A 26,311-nucleotide genomic window follows, 5' to 3' on the forward strand; every position below is an offset into this window, starting at 1 on the left:
GACCGCTTGCTTTGCGATCGAAACGTAGTGGTTTTGTTGTTAATTCTAGATTTGAAGCTTTCGTGACTGCAAGGAATCATCTTCTTAGGTTTTTTCGGTAAAGTCACGTAGAAAGTAAAATAAAATAAAAACAAAAATCACGACGTTTCGGAGGCAACACAAGTCTCCGTCATCAGGTGGGACCGTCACAGCCAGATTAGCTGTATCAAGTGAGGCAATGATTCAAGATGTAATCCCTTAAAAGCGAGTTGAGGGGGGAGGGAGAGGGAGGGGGGAGCTCATCAGACTATGGTAGCCAATGAAAGGAACGTATCGGGAGGGAGGGGGGGCGAGGCCAAAAGGGTGGGCGATGGACGTGGAAGCGCTTGTGCGCAAGCGGCCAATTACTGCACACGCCAACACAATGGAGCGATTGTGCGCAAGCGGCCAGCCACTGCACCCGCCAACACAATGGGCAGAGAGGAGGAGGGGAGGTCTAATACACATGATAGACAAAAGAACGAAAATGATGATGGGTACAAACTTAGGGGGAGCTCATCAGACTATGGTAGCCAATGAATGGAACGTATCGGGAGGGAGGGGGGGGGGGCGGGGGCGAGGCCAAAAGGGTGGGCGACGAACGTGGAAGCGCTTGTGCGCAAGCGGCCAATTACTGCACACGCCAACACAATGGAGAGAGAGGGGGAGGGGGGGTCTGATACACATGATAGACAAAAGAACGAAAATGCCCATGTTTATACCAATGCTGGCTGAACAATGAAGAGAGTACTGTTAAAATAACTGGGGATGTTAACACTCGGTAAAGTACAGTAAAATAGTGCCTGTCAGATAAGATGGTCCAAAAAATTTGTGATTAAGTCTTTTTTGCGTGGTTGATAACATCTTTCCAATGATTACTAAGTTTGTACCCATCATCACGGTTGAAATTATGTCTGTGTTTGTATATTTGTATGGCTTCGTGTACAAACCTTTGATGGTAGCCGGGAGGTTTGCAGAGAACCTTGGTCTCGGAAAAGACAATTTCATGAGAGCCCACCGAGTTGTAGCAATGATCGGCCACGGCAGAAGAATCAGTTCTGCCGTGTTTCAGATCTGACTTGTGCTCGCGGACACGATCAGAAACATGACGTTTCGTTTCTCCAATGTAGCAATCACCACAAATGCAACTCAATTTGTAGACTCCAGGATACCAAAACCATCACGTTACCATACAAAGATCTCCAAAATTCTAAACAAACATAAGATCCAAGTCCGATTCAGTACAGTGCATAAAATCCGTGATCTGATTCCATCTGTGAAGGATGTCGTTCCTGACTTACAGTATCCTGGAGTCTACAAATTGAGTTGCATTTGTGGTGATTGCTACATTGGAGAAACGAAACGTCATGTTTCTGATCGTGTCCGCGAGCACAAGTCAGATCTGAAACACGGCAGAACTGATTCTTCTGCCGTGGCCGATCATTGCTACAACTCGGTGGGCTCTCATGAAATTGTCTTTTCCGAGACCAAGGTTCTCTGCAAACCTCCCGGCTACCATCAAAGGTTTGTACACGAAGCCATACAAATATACAAACACAGACATAATTTCAACCGTGATGATGGGTACAAACTTAGTAATCATTGGAAAGATGTTATCAACCACGCAAAAAAGACTTAATCACAAATTTTTTGGACCATCTTATCTGACAGGCACTATTTTACTGTACTTTACCGAGTGTTAACATCCCCAGTTATTTTAACAGTACGCTCTTCATTGTTCAGCCAGCATTGGTATAAACATGGGCATTTTCGTTCTTTTGTCTATCATGTGTATCAGACCCCCCCTCCCCCTCTCTCTCCATTGTGTTGGCGTGTGCAGTAATTGGCCGCTTGCGCACAAGCGCTTCCACGTCCATCGCCCACCCTTTTGGCCTCGCCCCCCCTCCCTCCCGATACGTTCCTTTCATTGGCTACCATAGTCTGATGAGCTCCCCCCTCCCTCTCCCTCCCCCCTCAACTCGCTTTTAAGGGATTACATCTTGAATCATTGCCTCACTTGATACAGCTAATCTGGCTGTGACGGTCCCACCTGATGACGGAGACTTGTGTTGCCTCCGAAACGTCGTGATTTTTGTTTTTATTTTATTTTACTTTCTACGTGACTTTACCGAAAAAACCTAAGAAGGTTTTGTTGTTATTTTTTGTTACTTTCTTTGAACCTATCTACGTGACTTTATTGAAAGACCCAAACAATACTCATTTTAATTGTTAATGATGAAATCGGTCAATAAAACATGTGTCATACAGAGGACATTTGTTGGATAGGCAACAGCGGAGTGGCAGTGTGGGGCTTAGTCATACAAAGGCAGTTTCATAGGCCCTACGGCATGGGAAGTTACATAGAGGAAAATATATTGTGGGGCACAAAAATGAATTTCAAACGAGGTTCATATCAGTTTAGGGGTGGGGCTCACGAAACTCCATCTAGGATGCTAGGTGAGATTGAGGTTTAGTGAACAGCTGACAAGTGCAATATACAGGGAAATTGTTGTGACATTATTGACTGAGAAAAACGCCCTGGAACAGCTGGACAAAACAATGAGCGACGTCTGGCGTTTTCGTCTCCGTATTGCCAGCTCAGTCGCACGGACGCACTCGCTCCCTTCACGGATGGTCACATTGGGGAACTGTGAGCATGATTGTAAACTGGCTCACTGCGGTTTCGTATCTGGAAGCTTTGACCTTATTCTCTAGAATGTCAGACGCTCCGGAAAGTAAGACACATGCCAAACGTATGCGCGGTGTCAATAAAGTGAAACGAGTCTGGTCACTTGCAAACACAGACAGACAACCTACCGGATTATTTAGGTGGCAGGGTGGCGCAATGGTAACACGTGTGCCTCGCAGTTGGTAAGGAGCTGGGTTCAATTCCTAACTTCCGGCACACTGCTGTTTTACATGGGTTTCCTCCAGGTTCTTCAGAATCCTCCCATATCTAAAACACACACACACACACAGTGTAACCGGTGTTGACCAAGTGTCCCAATGCCGAAGGATTACCTGCAACATACCCAATTGGGATTTTACGCACAGCGGCATCGCCCCCCTGACGACTGAGAAACTTCCGCAGACTGTGTCTGTGAAACACGTCACCTTCGTGATGGTAGCCGTCTACTCTAAACACGGTGGGAATACCCAACTTTTTTTAATTTAAAATACAGGGCTTGCGGGATGGGGGGGGGGAATGCGTCATATGAAAAATACGCGTGCCAGGCTGCTCTTAGAGAATTACGAGACGATCCCGTTTCTTTGCAAAGATATATTGACTGAGACGACGTTTGTTAATACTGTGTATATAGCTTTTCGCATTTTTACTTAACATTACAACCAGCAGACGCGCGGATAGATTTAAACGCCAAACGATTACACAACGCTGTTTGGATTTACGTAACGTCTTAACTCGTGAGAGTCTCAAGATGCCGTACAGAATAAACAGACGAGGCAACTTTTTTTTTATCTCACTGGAATTTTGTTTAAAATAATAATTACACTTTCATTTGCCCAGGATGGCCTCGCTGCGTCTGAATCGTCGTGGCGCGCATTTGTTTATCGCGCGAGGGGAAAACATTGCCTGCAGAACAAATTGACGTCCGCAAGTGAAGAACGCACGAGGCTCGTCATCAACCCTGCTCGTTGTGGTCGACCGTGGCTATCACCGCTTCATTGCCCCCCCCCCCTGTTGGGCAGGGGCATCTCACGGCTGCGTTGGGTTTTCGTCGTAGCGCTGCGTCACTCTCCGACGTTTTTTACTGGTAGGAACCTCCTGGTTACACCAGCCCACAAGGGATTATTGTGTTCGTCCGTCCGTCGTGCAGGGAGGGGCTGGGTGGCGAGGGAGGGGCTGGGTGGGGAGGGGCTGGTCCCCCCGTGGTGCCCTTATAAAACTCAACGTTTAACCTACTCACGCCGGCTTGTGCCCGCCCTCACGGTCGGCCATATTTGCGGAATACACCACGCCGCCGTTGACCCTGGCCATTGACCGAGCAACCCAACGTTCCTACCAGCTCCCTCCGCAGGAGGAATGTGTTCGCGTCACTCGCAGGGAGCTTTGCTTCACCGGCTCAAGGAGCTGCCAGCACGTGGGAGCGAAGCGTCAGCCTTCATGTCGAACGAACCAACACACCCGGAGAGCAACCCTCGCCACAATTGCCAAGCCTGGAGATTTAAGCGGAGGGCTGGCGAACTCTAAACACATCTTGCCGCACCAATCTTCCATACCAATAATAATACTTCATGTAATTTTCGTCAGCAACAAAAACATTCAAGCTGATTTATGCTTTTAAAATCGATACGCGTGAGCTTAAGAAAAACCCAGCATTATGGCACGTAAATCAGCCCAACAGGAAAGCAGACGCACCGCGTCTCAATCCCTTCATGATCCACAAAACAACCTCCCAGGCGCTGCATTAGAGGCTAGCACCACAGACCTCGTCTGGAAATGAGAAACCTTAAAAATAAGCACAGACGTCAGTCACACCTTGTCACCCTTGCAGTCTCCACTGCTGTCAACCACCTCCCTCCCCCATGACCAGAGCGTGTCCCCCCACACATTCAAACTTCACTTGTAGCCCGGAACCTTCGGGGGCCCTCCTCCTGCCAGTGGCTCTCGGTGTAGTTGCGCCACCATAACACCTGGCTACGTGCGGTCTAAAAGAAGTTAAACACACAGACCCTTATAGCCTTAACAGACTGTTGGGGCAAGTGCTCTTAGCGAACACTTATGAAGACCGACACTGTACACGACGGGGTGGGTGGCCAGCACCACGTACCCAGTGGCGATGTTTACACACCGCGCCAGGTGCTGCATTTGAGGCTCAGTTGACCTAGGGCAGGGGTCGGCAACCTACGGCTCCGGAGCCGCATGCGGCTCTTTACGGGCTGCTTCTTGACGATATGTACGTATGTACATAGATGCATTGCGGCTCTTGAAATACTGAATTTTGTACCGAATTGGAAAGAAATGGCTCTTCTTGTTGTTTTGGTTGCCGACCCCTGACCTAGGGCATGAGGCCCAGGACCGGTTCACATAATTGTCTCTGGTATCGGCCGTGCGCCGGACTCGAATTCGGGTAGCCGGGTTCGTAGCACAGTGTGCTAACCGCTACATTACCACTCCCCGCACGTACACACGTACACACGCTGCACCACCGTGCGTGAGTTCGATTGAGTGTGCCTGCACCATCACCGCATGCTGAGTTCTGTGCACGCTTTAGGGCGAGGGATGCGTGTGATCCACAGAACTCGGTGGCTGGACGTTCGCACAGTGGAGGATGCGGGCTCACAGTTCAGGATCGAACAACTTGATTGCTTTTCGGAAGTGTCCGCCGTGACGCTGCGTCGCGGTCTCGTGTGTTTTCACGTTGCGCCGCACAATCGGCAAAAAACACCTCGGCAGTAAATACAGCATTACATGAATTTGAATACGGTATGTGCCACAGTGTGTGTCACAATGGGGAGCGGTAGTGTAGCGGTTAGCGCGCTGCGCTATGAACCCGGTGACCCGAGTTCGATTCCCGCTCACGGCCAACACCAGTGACGATTATCTGAACCGGTCCTGGGCCTCCCCTAGGTCGACTCAGCCTCAAATAAGTACCTGTTGCGGTGTGTAAACATTGCCACTAGGAAGACAAAAAGGTCGGGCGTGGTGCTGGTCACCCACCCTTTCGTGTGTCGTGTAGGCCTTCATAGGTACTCGCTAACGGCACTTGCCCCTACAGTCTGTTAAGGCTATATGGAGGATCTTTATCTTTGTTACAATACACCCACTCCCTCACAACTCCATTCCATCCGAGCGAGCTAATGATGCAAGAACTGTTTCGTTTTTTGCTGTCTGCTTTTGTATTGTTTGCGGGATTTTATTGTATCTTGTGTGCGCATGTTTGTCCATTTGATTGGCCGAAATGTGCCTTTAGCAAGGCATTCATACGTTCAGTCGCTGATGCATGTGTTCAGAAATGTGTTACTTTCCTTCGGAAGCTCCCATCGTGGTGAGGAACGTCAGACCATCCCGCCGAACAACCCAACGACATATCGTAAATCTCAGTTCCTTTCACCGGCCCTCCATGCCACCGCTGCTCCGTCTAACGGCGATTGCGCTTCCGTTGTCTCTCGGCACAGCTGGCGAGCCCCAAGATACTCGAGGACACGTACGAGCGCTGGAATGGCTACCGCAAAGACTGTTACCAGCAGCAGGAGCTGCAGCCCCTGCCCATGGGTACGCACACCCGGCACGTCGAGGCACATGTGTGATGGATGCGTGGCGGAATGCGCGTGCACGTACGTTGAACTTCTTTCGCACCGTACAAAGCCAACCGTTGCTCATGGGAGGTGCGGGGACGTGGCCGGGCATGTTGATCAGCGGGGAGGCAGCTATCAAGTGTGCAGGCAGAGGGACCCAGGTGATTGGATGGGGAGAGGTCCCATTTCATTCCTTGTACCAGGGCCCTTGCCAATTCACACTGCACTACGGGTGTGGATCAAAGCTAGTGCTCTTGCTTAGATAGTCGTGTGTCTGGAGTTATTATTAGACTCCCCTAGGTAGGCTAAGCCTAATGTTTGGATTGGTCAGCATCAAGCAGACGAATGTTAGTAAGGTTTTTTTTTCGGGCTCTGGGGAATCCGACTGCATATTTGTTTGCCTGGCTCATTGGGCAACCGCATCGCTGATCTTGAAAGCTGAGCAGGCTTTGAGCCTGGTTAATACTTGGATGGGAGGCTGCCTAGAAATATCAGGTGTTGCAGGCTTGGGCTACTGCATTGGAATCACATCTATCTGCACTTAGCTTTGAACGCTCCTTATGAGTGGGGTATCTTTGGGTTCTGCAATTCCCTCCCACATGCCAAGCACGCGTGAATTGAATAGGTACAAAATGCCAATGCAGGACCCTCCCTAGAGAGATTTGAGACTGTGCAAGCACACGGATATTCCTTAGCAATAAATGCCTCTGATTTACCTTTGTTCTCCGATTCATAACCTCCTTTTCTGTGTATTCAATGTGACTCCAAATAATTCATTTGTCCACGGATCTTTGTACGACTCTTGACCTCTATTCTGTTGTTTTGTCAGTGTCTGGTCGAGATGTCTCATTGCTGGCGATATGCTACGATTAAAAGCGTTCCACTGGGGTTTCAAACGTACTGCGCGAATGCGTAAGACAGCGCACATCTGTTCGTGCAAATTAGACTCTCACCTAGACTCATATTCTTGGTTCTTTCAGTAAAGTCACGTAGAAATCCACAGCAAGAAAATTTTCTTGCTGTGGATTTCACACCTGATGATGATTGCTTGTGTTGCAGTCGAAACGTCGTAAGAATTTTTATTGTTTTATATTTATATTATTTTATTATTTCCCTTCTACGTGACTTTACCGAAAGAACCACGAATATGAATCCCTGTAGTCACGAAAGTTTAAAATCAAAATCTCCCTGGACTCTTGGGTTCCTGCGTAGTTAAATAAAACAAAGGGGACTCACCTAAACAGCGGCGCTGCAACCTTTACCTTACTCATCTGGCTGTCGCCTGATGAAGCTAGTTGTAATTACTGGCTTCAGCTAGTTGTAATTACTGGCAAAACGTCATACTCAGTTTGTAAATGTTGTGGCTTGGCTCTCCAACACACCGATGTGCTGTACTAGTGACGAATTGGTCACGTTCTGTTAACGTGACAACCCTTACTTGTTCGCTGTGTCGGGTGGTGGCCGATTTTAACGACACATTTATATATTCACGCGATCTAACTCCCCCCCCCACACAATAAAACCTCTATTATGGATGATATTGGTCGCGAAAGCCCATCGTGTTAAACGTTACTTTACTAATCAGCAGAGGGTCGGCGCGGCTCTGCGACGGGTCACCCTCGCGATCACGTTGCCGAGCTGCATACACAAAACCATCGCGGCCAAAACAAAGTGAGAGGTAATTTCATTAGCAGCGGCCCACCGGGCAGGCACGGTCATATTTTGTTTTGAATGCACACTGGGTGGAGGGGGGGCGAGGCGGAGGGGGGGGGCAGACCAAAAAAAACAAACAAACCTCCACACAATGCGTGCGCGCAAGTGTTACCACTGTCAAGTCTCGCTTTCACATTCGGCCTAGCCTAAATTCTCGCCTCAAAAGGTGCGTAATGGTTGTTTGTTTATTTATTTATTTCACCACGACGGTGACTTCGTTCCAAAACGGAGCTGCGATGCCGCGGTCCGACGGAGCAGAACGTGGTGCGGGGCTCAGTGTTGGCGTTGCGTTTGGCATTGGCGGCGCTGTTGCTGTTGCCGTTCGCGTTGCCGTTGGCTTTGGCGTTGGCGTCGGCGTCGTCGTTGTCATTGCCATTGGCAATACCGTTAGCCTTGCCATTGGCTTTGGTGTTGCCGTTGGTGTTGCGTTGGCGTTGCCGTTGGCGTCGACGTCGCCGTTGTCATTGCCAACACCATTGGCGTTGGCATCAGCGTTGCCGTTGGCTTTGGCGTTGCCGTTGGTGTTGCCGTTGGCATAGCCATTAGCGTTGCCGTTGGCTTTGGCATTGGCTTCGGCGTCGCCGTTGTCATTGCCATTGGCAATGCCGTTAGCGTTGCCGTTGACTTTGGTGTGCCGTTGCCGTTGTCATTGCCATTGGCAATGCCATTAGCATTGCCGTTGGCTTTGGCGTTGCCATTGGCGTCGCCGTTGTCATTGCCATTGGCAATGCCGTTAGCATTGCCGTTGGCTTTGGTGTTGCCGTTAGCGTTGCCGTTGGCGTTGCCATTGCCGTTGGCGTCGCCGTTGGCATTGCCATTGGCGTTGCCGCCGTGATAAGCGACGCACGAGCAGGGACGGCTCCTGTTCTTCCCCTGAAGCGTCTGCGTTTTTTTGTTTTTGGTTCATTTATAGATTGAAATGTAAATTTTGTCTCGCAAACATTGCCAATCCATTGATGTCCTCTCTTTTGAAAGCCAATTGTAAAAGGAGATTGAGAGTGTTGTGTTTGTTATTGGTATGTCGTCGTTCTTCTAGATCTTTCCAGCTTCATCAGTGTCAGCAACGTTACGTACAATTGTGAACGAGTTAGGAAAACGTCATGAAGATTCTTGAAGTAATCTCAATCATGCCTCGTCTTTTTAAAAATGCCAGTTTGACAAAGAGCATCAGCATGCATAGATACAAGAGCATTTTGGTTCGCTGTTTTATAGTAGGTGGTTGATCAGAGCAGGTCGCGTGTGGTGGGGTAAACAGTGGGTACTCACACCTCGTCCAACGTGTCTGGCCAGTGTGGAAGAGTAGGCCAAATACCCTCTGTAAGAATACTCTCGTGTGCTCCCTTTCGTGGAGGCTGTTCCACCAGCATGGGTACGAGCAGGCAATCGCAGGGCTGCACCTTTATCTTTTGTTCTTTACGTATAAAATAAAACTTCACTTTAGTCCATTCGTTCAGCTGTGCACAGCTCACTTGCAAGAGCCTGCTCTGTCCATATGTAGAGATGAGCCATCTCCTTCACAAATGGAAGGCGAAAGGGTTGTTGTGAATGTGGCGAAGTGTGATCTGTTCAGCATGGAACCGAGCAATGCCCATGGCACGCTTACACAGGCGGTGTGCACGCTGCAACATCAATCAACTTCTGATGCCATCGGATGGATTACCCGCCTCAACGCACAGCTAATAACGTTATGCCAGTTGCTCTGTTTAATGATATATGAAAGAAGAGGGCGCTACGTGAAGTGTAGATTAATAAATGTTATTTATTGGTCAAGTGTTAGTCGCAGCGTGGCTCTGTGTTGTTACTGTGTAGAGGAGTATTGTGAGTAACTATGAGGCAGAGGTCGCAAACGGGTTTTGATTCCTTACCCGTACCCGGCCGCACCAGGGTCGCAAACGGGTACCCGTACCCGTATCCGGCCGTACCTGTACCCTACCCGTACCCGGCCGGGTATCGGGTAGGGTACGGGTATCGGGTACCTGATTGCGACCTCTGGGATGAAGCCATGTTGCAGGCGCGGGTGGGTTGATTCTAGGAACTTGAATTGTGAGAAGAGACAAGACGTTGGGAAATGACTGACAAACAGTTACTCACCAGTGACTCACGGCCTACCCGTACCCGGCCGCACCAGGGGGGCAAACGGGTACCCGTACCCGGCCGGGTACGGGTAGCCGGGTATCGGGTAGGGTACGGGTCTCGGGTACCCGGTTGCGACCTCTGCCATGAGGGGACGAACAGAAGGAGATAAAGTGGGTTGACAGTCAAGGATGACGTAATGTCGCAGGTGGTGTAATGGATACCTTGGAAGCTCATAGGCGGGTCCAAGCTGGGGGGAGGAGCCACCCGAGGGGTACTTAAGGGGGGCCCCGTGACGGGGGCGTGGTCGTTGTGGGGAGCCAGTGTAAGGATCGGCTGGAGAAGAGTCAAGGGGATAGTCGAGGGTAAAGGTCCTGTCGTGTGGAGTAAAGGATCGGCTGGAAGAGGGTCTTTCTCTCCTCGTCGCGGGGCGGTATTGGCTGAACCTCCGCTCCGGGCAGACGACTGAGAGAGCCCAACGGGATACATACTCTTTGGTTCTTTCGGTAAAGTCACGTAGGTATAAAATACAATAAAATAGTCTAACTTTTGGAGCTTTCGTGACTGCAGGAATTATTCTTTGGTTCTTTCGGTAAAGATAAAATAATAAATTAAATAATAGCATACTACGACGTTTCGATTGCAACACAAATGTAATGTAATGCAAAATTCCAAATTTTCACACTTAAATTCTAACTTAGCAATCTTTGAAATACGTAATCAACCGGGCTATGCGTTAATTGTGTGTTGACCGACTCTCTGTGTTGCATTACATTACATTTCGATATTTTACTAGGTTATTTAATTTTAGTGTGTCTTTCTCCTAATTTTCAAGCTTGCGTACCGTACCACGTCGTCGTCCACTCATTGACATGCTATTTTTTTCTCTGCCCCCTCCCTCTCTCCGCCCCCGCCCCCTCTCTATATTTAAGGCCTCGTCACAAAAACGACCTCTCTCTTTGTGCCGATACGTGTTCTCTCTCTGTGTGTCTTTGTGATGTCTGTCTGCTTGTATGTCTGTCTATAGTTTTCTGGTTAGATTTTTGTTGCTATTTCTTTTATACCTGATGATGATTGCTTGTGTTGCAATCGAAACGTCGTAGTATACAATTATTTAATTTATTATTTTATCTTTATATGTGACTTTACCGAAAGAACCAAAGAACAATAAAATAGCACAACACAAGCGTCCGTCATCAGGTGGGAAAGCATGGTCTGCTGCTGATGCGGACTGTTTTAAAAGGGATAGCCGAGGGCAGGACCAAATACTGATCAGTGTCCAGGGTAAGGACCCAGATAGAGAGCACCTACGCTGGTGTGAGCATAGAGTGTGAAGTGTAACAGTGGTTTAATAAAATGGCAACAGCCCTTATAGTGTTTCTCGTCTCCGCGTGGTTCCACTGCACAACACTTGTAAAGACAAATTACGCTTCTGGCGCTTTTGGCCATGGTTCAGTAGGCGGCGGTTGTGTTTGACTGCTGGAATTCGGTAATAATTTGAGCAATGGCTGTGCACTCGATCGGGCGTGTGTGTGTGTCAGAGACTGATGTAGGAACCTCCCTCGGGAGGGGTCGGTCCAGATATTTCAGGCTTTTTAAACAGGGTTCTGCAGTAAAAATCAACGAAATACCAATTTTCGGGGTCACAAAGGGGAACTGTGGTACAGTGGTTCACGCACGATGAAAAGAAAGAGGTCTGGCGAGAGATGTCTGAATTATGTTCCGTGCCTGCCCCAGGTTGACTCGGCCTTAAATGAGTATCTTGTGTTACGTGTGAACCTCGGCACTGGGAAGAAAATGGTGACCGGACATTGTGCCATCTGCTTCCATAGGTGTTCACGACCAGCGGTTGCCCCAAAAGTCCACGTGGGCTTCATGGGGTATCTTGCGTGTGTCTGTCCACGTAGCATACACAGCATCAATGCGTGGTTCATTTCAAATTGAGAAAAAAAGTTGTGTGCTGTGCATGATCAAAGCTGTATGGACGAGCATTGATGATTCGAGTCCAGGAGTCTATTTTAGGGGATTTAGTTCGTACGGTCATGATTTGTGCCATCTTCACATATGCACAACACGTGGCTCAATTCGTTAAGGGGCTTCCAAATGGCTCTGTTGCCCATCTATCTGTGTGTGTCTGTCTGTGTGTGCCTGTGTGTATGTGTGCTTGTCACCATGTCTTGTGTTGGTCTCGCCGTGTCTTTCTCACTCTCTGTATCTCTATGTCTGCCAGTGTTGGTCTCTCCGTGTCTCTCTCACTCTCTGTTTGTATATGTCTTCCAGTGTTGGTCTCTCTGGCTATCTTTGTGTGTTTGTTTCTCTTCATGTCTCTCTCTATGTCGGTCTCTTTCTATGCCTCTCTCTGCTTCTGTCTTTCTGTCTCTCTATGCAATTCTCTCCATGTGTTTATCTGTGTGTCTATCTCTGTGTTCCTCTGTTGGTATCTGTATCCATGTCTCTCTCTCTGTCTTTAGGACCCTTTCCCCCCTGTCTGCACAGGGGCCAACTTAGTTCTTAAATGCTGTGATGCGCATGCTAACACACGCACACACACACTAACACAAAAGACAAAGATCCCCCCTATAGCCTTAAAATACAATTGGTGCAAGTGCTGTTGGCGAACACCTATTAAGGCCTGAAAGGGTGGATGGCCAAGTACCGTGCCTGACCGTCTAGGGGAGGCCCAGGACCGGTTAAGATAAAAGTCACTGGTGTTGGCCGTGAGCGGCAATCGAACTCGGGTCGCTGGGTTCGTAGCGTAGCGCGCTAACCGCTACACTACCGCTCCCCACTATTCACACACACATGCATGCACATACACACACATTCATGCGGACACACACACACACATTCATGCGGACACACACACACCCACACACAATCGCACGGGCATCCACCGGTGTCCACGGGGACACGTCAATGCACAGACTCGTACGCTCACATGCAGATCCACACATTCGCACTCGCGCATGCACAGCGTCGAAGACTTCAGTTCGGTGCTGATATTATGGAACTAACGGCTGCAAGTTAGACAACGCTGTTAGAGATTGCAGTATATAACGTAAGTGTGTGTGTATATATAAGTGAAATAGGTTCACCATAAAAAAAGTATCTTGCTGGAAAAAAATAAACCCAGTGTCTTGTGCGGTTTTGGTGGAGTTTAGGAGTGAACGGCCTCTCTCTGCGTGCCTCCGTTCCCCCTCTGATCGCTGATTTACGATCGAGAGTTTATCTCGGGGAATGCGAAGCATTCACATCGCTCAGCCCCCGAAGACCTTCTGCGGCATACCTCGAATCTCAAGACAGAGGCCGGTGCCGTTCAACTAACAGGGTCGTTCAAAGTCGGAGCGACTTCCTCCGCTGCTCACATGGGCATCGAGGCATTTGTGCTCAACTCCTGTTTACAGCTCTCTCCAGAGCCAGCGGTGGAAGTCCCACATTCCTATGGCGAGGGGCAAGCCTATCTATTGGACAGCCTATGTTTATTTATGATGGCACCCGAAGGCGTGATGGGCTGAGTCACAACCCCCGACCAGGATGTGAACTCCGAACCTCCCGATTGCTTGTCCCACCGCAGTGCCATCTGTCCAGTTTTGTAATTTGACATGGTTTTTGTTTAGTCTTATTCTCCAGTGTGAACCATTTCTAGATCCCCTTCACCAATCAACATAGGCCAGGGCGATGAGTACGGTCAAAGGGCCCACTGAGCTATGCACCTCTTTTTGAGAAGCGACCTGGCCACAAATGATAGCTCAACCAAACGGCTTGTCACGTGGACATTTATTGCAGTGAAATACTCTGAACGCTTGTTGATTCTACATGTAGAGGGAAAAACCAGAGGACTCGTTGAAAAATCCACGTGACCACGGGTAGAGAGACACGCAACCTCGAAATATACAGCAGGCGTCAGGGTCGTAATCGATCTCACAACCTTCAGTATACCAGACGAGGTAGTTAATATCTCGCCACCGTGGTACACAGCGTGAGGAAGCCATCAATCCCCGAGTGGATTGACGAATGGCTTTACATGTAAATGAAGCGCATCATGCCATTTCTGTGGAAGCAATTTGTTCTCGACTACTGCACAACATCGTACTCCCAAGTGTCTCTGTCTTGTCCTGGCATGGAAGTTGTCGGGCAGGGACGTTGTTCCAGGTCTCATTGAGCAGGATTGTCTCGTTTAAAACGCTTCGTCTTCTTGGTTCTTTCGGTAAAGTCACGTAGAAGGGAAGTAATAAAATAATAAAAATAAAACATAATAAATTAATTAATTATTTGTTACAATTATTTTATTAACTTTTTTTATAATTATTTTATTATGTTTTATTTTTATTATTTTATTACTTCCCTTCTACGTTACTTTACCGAAATAACCAAGAAGATGAATCCCTGCAGTCACGAAAGCTTTAAATCGAAATAAAACGCTTCGTGTTCGATTGCGGCTGTGGTGAGAACGCGAGGGCGCTGGTTGGTTCGGTGTGGCTGAAACTTGGATTTGAACGCAGACTCTTAGCCGTGCTGGCTGAGTGTTTCTAACGTGGAATTAGCTCCGCTGAGCCACATGGCCACCCCCGTGTGTGTGTGTGCTATCGTAGCTGGTTTACATTTGGGTGTTGGCTTGATCACCCCCATGCACTTTGGCGTGGCTGCATCTGAATGCTTTCTCTAGTAACATGTTTCAGAGGAATAGGTAATTTTTTTTCTGAAATCACTACCAGAATCAACGTTTATTCTGACAGATTGCAATTTATTATCTGCAGTTCCCGCTGTCTGGAACACCCTCCCACCGGCCACCATGCTTTTCAACTCATTGCCACTGTTCAATTCCAAGCTCCAAGTCCTTACTCTTTTGATCTGCCTATGAGTCCGTCTCGGTCTCTTCTTTGAAACAATCGTATATACACCTCGTTCCCCATGATGCATGTCTTACTGTCTTGTACAGCGATGTGATTAGACTGGGTTCTCAATTGTATTGAGTTTATGGTTTCAACCCAGTCACCAATGACTTGCATAGAACAAAGCCCATCACATTTAACATGATTCTGCACTTAATTTAGATACATTCCAGTTTTAACAATTAAACATTTTGGTGTGACTGTTATGTGACGGACCTTACTGTCAGTGGTAGAGCGAGCAGGAAAGCTCTGACCCCAATTCTGTGGACGAGATGTCATCTCAAGGGATCTCAGAGGTAGCTCTCTGATATCTGCGTCCCAGAGCCATTCTCCAACACAAAAGTGTTGCACTGTTTTGTGAGATCTTCTTGGTTCTTTCGGTAAAGTCACGTAGAAGGGAAGTAATAAAATAATAAAAATAAAACACAATAAAATAATTCTCACGACTTCCGAATGGGTTGTTTTTTGTCTCGTGACACAATTCCAATAGCACAATCAGGATAAAAACAAGAGAAAAAAATATTGTTAAATCATATCACCAGCTTTCACACGCGGTGCAGATGAGAGAAAACCCTCACGTATTCTCTCACCGCATTGCGATTTTGACACGACGTCCGTGCAGCCTGATTGCTTTGCGTAAACATTCAAAAGACCGAGCCCTCCTATTTTGCAGGCTTCTGTTGGAGTCTCTGCAATCAATGAAGCCGCTATCGGAGTGACAACACATCCACTGGAGTGCATTGGTGACGATTCTCAAGCATCTCAACAGAACAAAAAAAATCAATAACTCCCCGGACGTGTGCTTGCACGTCACGTGCCCGCGCTCAGACAACAGGCAGCCCGCTTGGCGACTGAGACACGCATTCGACCTCTGAGTGGTTTTATTCATCTGTACTTACGAGTGGGGTACAAATCCGTTCTGATTGGAGCATGAGTAAGGCTGTAAAATCCACAGATTAAAATTGATTTTTAAGCACTTAATGCAATACCACCAGGTTGGAGCGGTGGCATGGTGGTTAGCACACTGTGATATGAGACCAATGATCTGAGATTGATTTACTGGCCCACGGATGACATCAGTGGCAAGTGATATCTGAAGTGATCCTCAGGAACCTCACCTTCCCCCGTTTGACCAACCTGCTCTGACCAACGTGGTGAAGTATGGTCAAAAAAATCTCCATGACACAGCATGGGTAAACCTTTCATCTACCATTTTGTGGATTGATTAAAAGTTGTAAATTATTATTCATGCAATGCAAACCAATTTGGATTTATAAAGCTTCTGAATCCACTCTAGATCAAACAAATATTAACTTCCACCTTTAAACAAAAACAAAATCTACGGGTATCAAGGAGCCCATGTAAATGGTGTTAAATAGTGAATTTATTTTCTCCTGTATTTTTCATTAAAAATTAGCATTTGCGACCAAAAAACGATAATTGCACACGATAGATGTGCAAGCCGTTTAATGTCTACAGTCAAATTTAAACGTAATAATGTTCGCTTCTTTGTTAAACTAATTTGCGCGCGATTGTTGTGCTAATTTTGGTTATTCTGGCTCAATCCGAAGGGAAGATGCAGTCCTGGTGGGTGAGCTCGCAAGAGAGTGTCTGGAGACGGGAGGATCACTTTGATATTGTGTATATATGTTGAACTTCTTTCGCACCGTACGTAGCCAACCGTGCTAATCGGAGGTACGGGGGAAGGACAACAAACTAAACACAAAAAAACTGTTCTACAGAAATTCGTTTTCAATTTACTGGAGCATGAAGACATAAATGTCATGCTACTGCTGCAGTTAATGTCCACTCAGATAGCATCACGTGACTTCTCTGACTTCCCAAACTAGAAAAACAATTCTGGAAAAGTGTTTTGATCAAGAAAATTCAAAACGTGATCCATCAAAATGCGCGAGAGTTCTGTCTGCGCTGGCGACATGACCAGTGGCAGTTGTGTGGTGCAGACTGGCCGAATTAAATTAACTTTGCGCGATCGCATCCGACTGCGTGAAAAGAGTTCGGACTCCACAGTGACCCTCATGCAGACACCTGCTTCGCATCGAGGAAGTCTCCGTTCCGTCGGATTATTGCAACTCAGCAACTCGATATGATTAACACGCAGCTATTTCGCGACCAATATTATCACGCATTGCTTGACGTTTGGGTCAGATTCGCGAGAGTAAAAATTCGGATGTTTGATATGCATCCTCCTCCACTTGACGCAGCAACATTTTATGAAGTTGTCTCTTGAAAAAAAGCTGTTGCTTCAGCATACCACTGTGTTGGAGAGCGATCCCCAGCATCTACCAATCAGGCACAGCGTTTCACTCGCAGTAACAACCATCATCATCATCATCCAGCAGTTGCCATAACGGAACACCTGCAGTGAAAACGCCCTTTGATGTCCTGAATATATTCAACATTAAAATGTTGCTCACGATACCGAACGACACGCGGTACAACCAAAAATAACTTTGGAGAATTATAATTGCTGGCGGAAAATCTGCCGGCGATATTCGGGAAGAGATTAAGAGCCGGCGATGACATTTCCTACGGTGTTCTCCAGCTTGATTGCAAACGTGTGGATAGAGAAAGAAAATAATTGTTTCTGCTGTGGGTGCGTCACCGTGCCAAGGTTTTGAGTGCTCCGTTCAGGAGGAAATGCGGTCTGTAATTGGATCTGATTGAATATTGAATTCACCTACAGAAAACACAACTGGCTAATCTACCACGTGAGCCCCTCCAACGCACGCCCCCAATCAACCATAAATAATGTCTGAATCTCGTATCACTCTTCGTGCTCCGCACGGCAATGCATTTGGACATCTCTGGCTGTGATGTGCGACAAGGGCGTGCTGGCCAGAATGGTTGCCCTGCACGTGTTGGAGGAGGAGGCTGTCACATGGCTCTGTGGCTACGTGGGCTGACGTTCACTCACATAACATTGATATAAAAGTGTATTTATTTAATCGCATGTCTTCTTGTGTATCTGGCGCTCTAACCGTGTGATAGTCACGTGTTAAAGCAGTCGTGAACTCAAAGTAGGATTCAATGGTGTTGTTTTTCTTTCTCAAAGGAATGCGAAATATTCCAGGGCAACCAGTCATGAGCCTTTATCCATTAAGCCCAGATGTACGACAAGAAGCAAGGGTCATTGCTGTTAGCGATAATCTAGCAATGCCGGCACTTCCCAGAGTCATGTTGGTCTGTCAAACTGAGACGTTGCATAATGACAATAATCACTTATTTACCGAAGACAGCCAAACTGAGTCTGAAAGCTATTTTTCAAGGAGTGCCTTGCTACATGGTGATGTTAGGTCAACACCAAATAACATTGTATATTTTAGCTACGTGTAAGAAACTGCATGAACTGGCTAAAACCCGTACAGAACAGAGGGGGGTGAGGGAACACGAAAACTCCACGCAGAATAACACCCGAGGCAGAATTTGAACCCAGATGCTCCGAGCTGCGAGGCACAAGCCTCACCACTTCGCTGCCCCCCTGCCGCGGAGGGGAGTTTGCTGCTGAAATAAATGTCGCTGCAAAGCATTGGTGCGGAAAGCGCACGTGCTGATGGACGACAATCATAATTTATTTATCTTCTTGTTTTCTTGGAGAAACAGAGTCCGTTTAACGTCTCTTAGTTTCATTCTGGGGGGTGCAGCAGCGACGCAATCGTTCTCGCACTGCATGATGAACCCTGAACACGGCAAACATCTTTGGAGAATTATAATTGTGATATCCGAACCTGCCCTATGCACCCCCCCACTTTACCAACTCGAACTGACCAGAGGTGGCTAAGTGTCGTCTTCATTCAGCAGTGGGTTGAGATAGACCTGTCTTTATAATGTGTCATGGCCTACAACCCAAATCACCCCGAATGTCTGATTTCGTCTTATCTGGAAAATTTAGCAGGGTTGAGCCCGATTAGTACTTGCTTGGAAGACTGCCAATAAAACATATCAGCTGTTGTAGGCTTATCCTGCAATGGTGGTCAGAAGATGGCAGCAGAGAAATTACATTTTGTATCTACCTGTGTGGATATTGATCGTCACCCCCTCATATGCATGGAATTTGATTTAATTATATTTCCTCCCACGTAACAAACACCCATTGATACAACTGTTAAAAAAACTCCCAATGCAGGGCCCTCCTGTTAAAGAGCATGACAACCCAATGAGGCTTCTTCCCTGAGTAAAGAGAGGGCATTATTATTCCTAACATTACCATTCATCCCACTATTATTTAAAGGATTTATCAGGATTGGGCAACATGATTCGACTTGGGAATTAATTCACAAACGAATAATTGTATTCGTGAGGCTTTATTGCATGTGAAGGCATCCATTTTTTTTAAATCATTGCTATTATAACCGACAACCCACCACAACAGACTCATTCTGCCGCTGACCGCTCGCTGTGCGGTCCCGGTTGTGCAGGTGTCTACTGCAACCGCACGTTTGACCGCTACGCGTGCTGGCCGGACGCGCTGCCCGACTCGGTGGTGAACGTGTCGTGCCCCTGGTACGTGCCCTGGCACGACAAAGGTGAGCGGCACTTCTCCAGCCCCTACGGTGGGGGAGGGTGGGAGGGACTGAGGGAGAAGCATTGCCCCTAGGGTGGGAAGGTGTGGCCAGGTGGAGCAGTCACTGATATTTGTATGAGTAAAATGCGGAAAACCGATCATATTCTCCAGAAATATTTAATTATAAACTATATTTATATTAACAAATGAGGCCCACTGAGTTATACAGCTCTTTTTCAAAAGCGGCCTGGTCAGAAGCTAGACATCTATGGCAGCCAGATACTCTAAACTCGTCGATTCTAAATGTGGAGGGGGAAACAGGAGGACCCGGAGAAAATCTACACGACTACGAAGAGAATACGCAAACTCAACATATACAGCAGGCATCAGGGTCGGGATCGAACCCACGACCTCCTGTATACCAGGCAAGGTAGTTAACATCTCGCCACCATTATGCGATGCTCTAGAAAGCAAGAGGCACACCAACATTATACCCGATATCAAAACGGTTATACTAATCTGTACTGGATTTCAAGATGCACGCTCAACCTTTGTTGTAAAATACAGAGAAACAAGGTGTGTCGCATACTCCAGAGAATACGGTCTATATTATAATTGTACAGCCATTTGTCAATCCACTGTTGGATGAAGGCCTCCCCACATGATGTCAGCGATGGGGGTTGTTTCACCATGCTTCACCACATGCGAGCTGGTGAAGGGGCAGGGGACAGGAATCGTTCAGATATCACGTGCCAATATCATGTTAGCTGTGAGTGGGAATTGAACTCGGGTGGCTGGGTGCCATAGAAAAGTGCATGAACTGTTTATCCACCCCTCTAATATGATGGATACAACTGTACGCGTCCTTCCAGGAAGTTTGTCCTATTCGCAAACTGAATACAAATGTAGCACATTCGCCATGTTTTGTTCAATACATTGATTGCGCGTTCAGTGAAATGAGTTGAAATTAACGACGCGTGATGGATCCCATCCACGTGCGGGCAATTATAATCTGGACGCAACGGTAAAATGATGCATACGTCATCGCACGTGGCGCTGGCGGTTGCCACCGTTCCAGAGAAATAATTTCATTGCGAAAGACGCTCACTCAGCCTACACGAATATAAGGTCGCCACCGTGGCGAAAAGTTGACTACCTCGCCTGGTATACAGGAGGTCGTGGTGTTCGATCCTGACACTCACGCCTGTATATTTGGAGTTTGCATGTTCTCCCCGTGGTCGTGTGGATTTTTCTCCGGGTCCTAAGATTTTTTCCCTCCATATTTAGAAACACGCATTTAGATTATTGGCTGCTATAAATGTCCACATGATAAGCCAAATCGTTGGGAAATCAGTTGTGGCCAGATCGCTTCTGAAATAAGAGCTATATAGCTCAGCGGGCCTTACCTGGTAAAAATAAAGTTATTTTTTATAGAGATATCCAGTTACAGATACCCCGCTGATATAATCACGAGACATTTGTGATAAAAAAAATTTGTAACTAGTTCTCCGCAGTGGCAAACGCTCAAATTCCTCCTGGGTTTGGGATGCACGGCGGCATAAACATTTATCGTGTCTCCGGCGGCGACGACGATGATGATGACGGCGCGTCATCGACGAGGTGACGGCCGGCTCACGTCTCCGAGTGCCGGCCGTGACCACGCTCGCTTTCTCCACTAACGGAGCTCGGCATGCGCCTGTCCAGTCCGCCATGGGCTCGCGTACAGGCGCTGTGGCCCCGATGGGCAGTGGGAGACGGACGGCGACGGGCAGCCGTGGCGCGACCTCAGCCAGTGCGCGGACCCTCCCGTCGGGGAGCAGGTGAGCGCACCTTTGTGCGCGCTTGTGTGGGCGTGCGTGTGTGTGCGTGCGTTTTTGTGTGTGCGTGTGTGTGCGTGAGTGCGTGTGTGTGCGTGCGTGTTTGTGTGTGCGTGAATGCGTGTGTGTGCGCGCTTGTGTGTGCGTGTGGGCGTGCGTGTGCACGCTAGTGTGTGCGTGCGTGTGCTTGTGCGAGTGTGCGTGTGTGTGCGCGCGCTTGTGTGTGCGTGTGTGTGTGCGCGCTTGTGTGTGCGTGCGTGTGTGCGTGTGTGTGTGCGCGCTTGTGTGTGCGTGTGTGTGTGCGTGCTTGTGTGTGCGTGTGTGTGTGCGCGCTTGTGTGTGCGTGTGTGCGTGCGTGTGCACGCTAGTGTGTGCGTGCATGTGCGCGCTTGTGTGTTGCGTGTGTGCGTGCGTGTGCACGCTAGTGTGTGCGTGCGTGTGCTTGTGCGCTTGTGCGTGCGTGTTCGCGCGCTTGTGTGTGCGTGGGTGCGTGTGTCTCCGTGGTGCTGGCCCCCCACCCCTCGTGTGGCCGTGCCAGCCTTCATAGGCGCTACTCGCTCACGGCACTTGCCCCAACAGTCTGTTGAAGGCTCTACGGGAGATCTTTGTCTTTGGGTGTTCTTGTGCATCACAACAAGAGCCGTTAAATGATTTAAGTCGTCTTCTGCGTGGATAGGGAGGAAAGGGCCCCGGAAGCCATCGAGGCACAAGGATGCGTGTGTGTCTATGTGTGGGGAGCGGTCGCCCTTCATATGTGCTCGCGAACAGTATTTGCCTCAACAGCCTGTAAGAGGCTATTTGGGGAATCTTTACCTTTAGTTCATATAAATGCGAGTGTTGATCCCATTCAGTGTGCTCCCTGCGCTGAATGATGAAAAGGATCCCAATTCTACGACTCAGGCTCCCAAAAGCTTTACCTGAGGGGCCCTCTAAAGAAACAGGGGGGGTGGGGGGTGAGGAGGGGTGAGGGGGATGTGGGGGGGGCGTGTGTCATCGAGGCACGCGCATGGGTACAGACGATCGCTGTTGTCGCGACGGCGTTTGTGTGTGCGGCAGTCCGGTCAGTCTCAGATCCTGAGTGGCTACAAGACGATGTACACCGTGGGCTACTCGCTGTCCCTGGCTGTCCTCACTATCGCGCTGGGCGTGCTCCTGTCCTTCAGGTGCGTGCGGCAGCGAGCACATCGACCGCTCGGGGTCTTGAGACATTTGAGACGTTTCCTCCCCTTGTCGTCACTCCCCCCCGACACCCCGTCTGACCCAGTCTCAACTGCCTCTCCCCGCTCTCATCTCACTCTGCCCCCCCCCCTGCACGTGATCTCCGCTTCAGCATTGAAAGGCCTCCTGACAAAATTATTTTGATAGAGGAGGTCGTTTCTTCTCTGCTGCCTGTTTCTGGAATTTCCTTTCCTTCCGATCGTTCACAGTACTGAGACCCGACCCCTGTTCGAGTCCAGTTGCGCGACTTTCCACCTCTCTTCTGCCCGTCATTGGCTGCCACTCCACATGAAGTTGCTTCGTGGACACTCGGAAATTGAGCGCTGAGTTGGCCACCGGATGAAGCTCAGAGCAGTTTGAGTTTAATTCCAGTCGTGCGTATTCTTTCGTCACCGGTGAGGAGCAGCAGCTGTTTTAGTGGTCAGACTTTGATTGATACATTGGCCACGTATAAATAACATCTTTGTAAACGTGACAATCTTGTCGGGTGGTGGAGGGTCATTGACAAGTATTTTATAAATAAACTGTACCACGTGGCTTAACCCACAAACAAAATGGATCTTCTTGAGATGCGGTTGCATTTAGATAATTTATTATAGTAAAGTTATACATTCTATAATAATTGTAAAAATAGTACAATTATTACTCTAATAGTGCATTTTAACTTCAATTTCGATAAAGGAATGGAAAAAAGTCAGTAATCATCTCAACACGCTAAACGTTGAGAGACACATTTTAACTTCAATGTCGATAAAGGAATGGAAAAAAGTCAGTAATCACTTGAGCTCATGATACGAGAAGAGAGTCCAGGCAATGCGTACACAAGTGTCGTAAGCATCAACCCTGGAGCACCCCTCCGTCACTCGCAACAGCTCAGAGGGGCCCCCTCGCAGGAGGCCGCAATAACACACGGATCCTACCGTGGTGGAGGTGGCTGGCGGTGCGATTGCGTGATCGCGTCTTCTCGTGATCGCGTGACCACGTGATCGTGTGCTCGTGCGATTGCACGATTGCGTGCTCTGGTCGCGTCATCGCCGAATCGCGTGCTCGTGGTTGCCCAGGAGGCTTCACTGCACCCGCAACTCGATCCACGCGAACCTCTTCGCCTCTTTCATGCTGAGAGCGGCGTCCATCCTGGTGCGTGACGCTCTGCTGGAGACGCGCTGGGATATGCCCCTTGGCGACTCCATGGACTGGGGCACCCTGATCAGCGACGAGGTGGGTGGGTCATTCCATTGACTAGGAATACCTTCATTAGTGACGAAGTGGGTGGATTATTCCATTGATTAGGATGACCCTCATTAGTGACACGAGGTAGGTGGGTCATTCAATTGACCACTAATACCTTCATTAGTGACGAGGTGGGTGGGTCATTCCATTGATCAGGAATACCTTCATTAGTGACGAGGTGGGTGGGTCATTCCATTGATCAGGAAGACCCTAATTAGTGATGAGGTGTGTAGGTCATTGAATTGACCAGGAATACCTTCATTAATGACGAGGTGGGTGGGTCATTCCATTGACCAGGAAGATGCGCATTAGTGACGAGGTGGGTGGGGGGGGTTATCCCACCGACTAGGGACACTCTCATTTGTGACGAGGTGGGTGAGTGAACCCATCGACGATGAAGACCCTCATGAGTGACGAGGTAGCCAGGTGGGTGAATCAATTGGCAAGAGACACCCTCATTAATGACGAGGTGGGCGGTTGCACCCAAAGACTCGGATGACGCTCAGTGTAGAGGTCGGCGAGTGACTCCATTTGGCTGGGACAACACACGGGTGGTCTCATGCGGGAATCAAACCGGAGAATCCGGACGCAACTCACCACTCATCGTGGCGCTGCCGCTTCCTGGCGGTGCCTTCGCCAGCCCCCATGCCCGCAACCGCCACCTTCTCGTGCACGGCGGCCACCAGTCGGAGCCTCGGCCCAGGCTCAAAGCCCGCTTGGCTTCCGAGAGCCGACGCGATCGGACGCGTTGCGGCCGATCTGGTCGCAGGCGTCGCTACGAAGGGGTCGCTGTCGTAAACCGGGCTGCAGCGGATGCGACGCTCTTGGAGTGCGTGCTGTATTTGCGTGGGGGCAGCTAAAGGTCACTCGCCGCAAAAGCCCTCGGGAGCAAGTCTGAATCACGAGCAGGTGGGGCAGGGTGAGTGGGCGATGGACGTGGGATGTTGTGGAGGGTGGAGTGGGGGGAGGGGTTGGTTGGAGAGGGATTATATCTGAAATGTGCCCTTGCCTTCCAAAGTGTGCCCCTAATGCCCTGACATTTGCCTGTCGGAGTTGCGTGTAAATCGGTGGGGGCTAGGCTGGGGTGGGGGAGGGGGGGGTGATTGGTCGCTTTACTGTGGACAGCTACCACTCATTCTGCTTTCATACAAAGTGCACCCATTGATGAGCCCAAACCGGAACGAATCGGATACTTCGTCTGCGTAGGTCTTTGTGTAGTTGTCTTATATATTGTGAGTCCATCAGCCTCAAGGCTTTCCAGACCAATGTTATCAAGCTGCATTTGAGCAAGCAAACTGTGGACTGGGTTTTACCTTCTGGGTCTCATCAGCAGTCAGACTCATTAAACAAATGCTGCTGGATTACCAGATGTTATTGGTAAGAGTGCTACATTTTAAAATATGGGACCTCCGTTCAACGCAAAAAGCAAGACCGTACACCATGTTTACGTGGAGACAACCAAGCCAATGTGATTGCCTGCTCATCTTCTGCTTACAGTCCTGAGCCAGTGATGAACATTCCACATTTATGCGATAGGGGCGAGGCTATCCTTAGGATAACTACTTTGGACTTCCTTACGAAGCGGTACTCTTGCTATCGACCCCAGAGGGATGCTGTGCAGAGTCAACCCCCAACCAGCATTTGACCTCGCAACCTTCCATCGGCAAGCTGCTCGCTCTATTGCTCGCTCTACCGCTCGTTCTACTGGATACTATATAAACTATTTATTGTTTTACCAGGTAAGGCCCACTGAGCTACATATATTTTTACGAAGTTACCTGGCCACAAATGTGAGCTCAGCGATGTGGCTCATCAAGTTGAAATACAGAGCAGCCAAATAGTCTAAACGCGTGATGTTGATTCTAAATATGGAGGGAAAAACCGGAGGACCCGGAGAAAAAAATCCACGCGACCACGGGGAGAGAGAGAGATAGAGGGAGACACGCAAACTCCAAATATACAGCGGGCGTCAGGGTCGGGATCGAACCCGCGACCTCCTGTGTACCAGGCGAGGGAGTTAACATCTCACCTTACTCGCGTGCGTGTGCGGCGCGTGCAGGCGGCGGCAGGCTGCCGCACGGCGCAGGTGCTCACGCAGTACTGCATCGTCGCCAACTACTACTGGCTGCTGGTGGAGGGCGTGTACCTGCACACGCTGCTCGTGGTGCCTGTCTTCTCCGAGGAGACCTACTTCAAGGTGTACCTCGCCGTCGGCTGGGGTGGGTCACATCAACCACACTCCCTGCACCCACCCCCTTCGAACTCCCCCTCCTACAAGTAGTGAGCTCGTACAGCTGATGTTGATGTAGAGCAGCGGTGACCAACCTGCGTCTCCAGAGCCGCATGCGGCTCTTTAATCCACCACATGCAACTCTATCGAAGGGGCATAACGTGGAACATCCTATGACAGTAGCAAAGACAAATGAATATCTCCCCGTACTGTGCCGAAAACTGTCTACATATACACATATACACACACACTTATACACAAACATTTGTCTTCTTCTTGGTTCTTTCGGTAAAGTCACGTAGAAGGGAAATAATAAAATAATAAAAATAAAACATAA

General features: G+C 48.7%; 1 protein-coding gene across 1 annotated transcript in view; it reads left to right on the forward strand.

The window, feature by feature from the left end:
* GCGR (glucagon receptor) overlaps positions 1 to 26,311 on the forward strand; it is a 70,970-nt gene that overhangs the window by 23,720 nt on the left and 20,939 nt on the right. The window contains exons 3-8 of the mRNA XM_078599254.1: positions 6,157 to 6,253; positions 19,394 to 19,501; positions 21,184 to 21,299; positions 22,353 to 22,459; positions 23,576 to 23,732; positions 25,804 to 25,963. Of these exons, the coding sequence (XP_078455380.1) occupies positions 6,157 to 6,253; positions 19,394 to 19,501; positions 21,184 to 21,299; positions 22,353 to 22,459; positions 23,576 to 23,732; positions 25,804 to 25,963 (745 nt within the window). The remainder of the gene's footprint in view (positions 1 to 6,156; positions 6,254 to 19,393; positions 19,502 to 21,183; positions 21,300 to 22,352; positions 22,460 to 23,575; positions 23,733 to 25,803; positions 25,964 to 26,311) is intronic.

Source organism: Lampetra planeri, chromosome 1 (genome assembly GCF_965212315.1).
Source record: "Lampetra planeri chromosome 1, kcLamPlan1.2.h2, whole genome shotgun sequence".
NCBI lineage: Eukaryota > Metazoa > Chordata > Hyperoartia > Petromyzontiformes > Petromyzontidae > Lampetra > Lampetra planeri.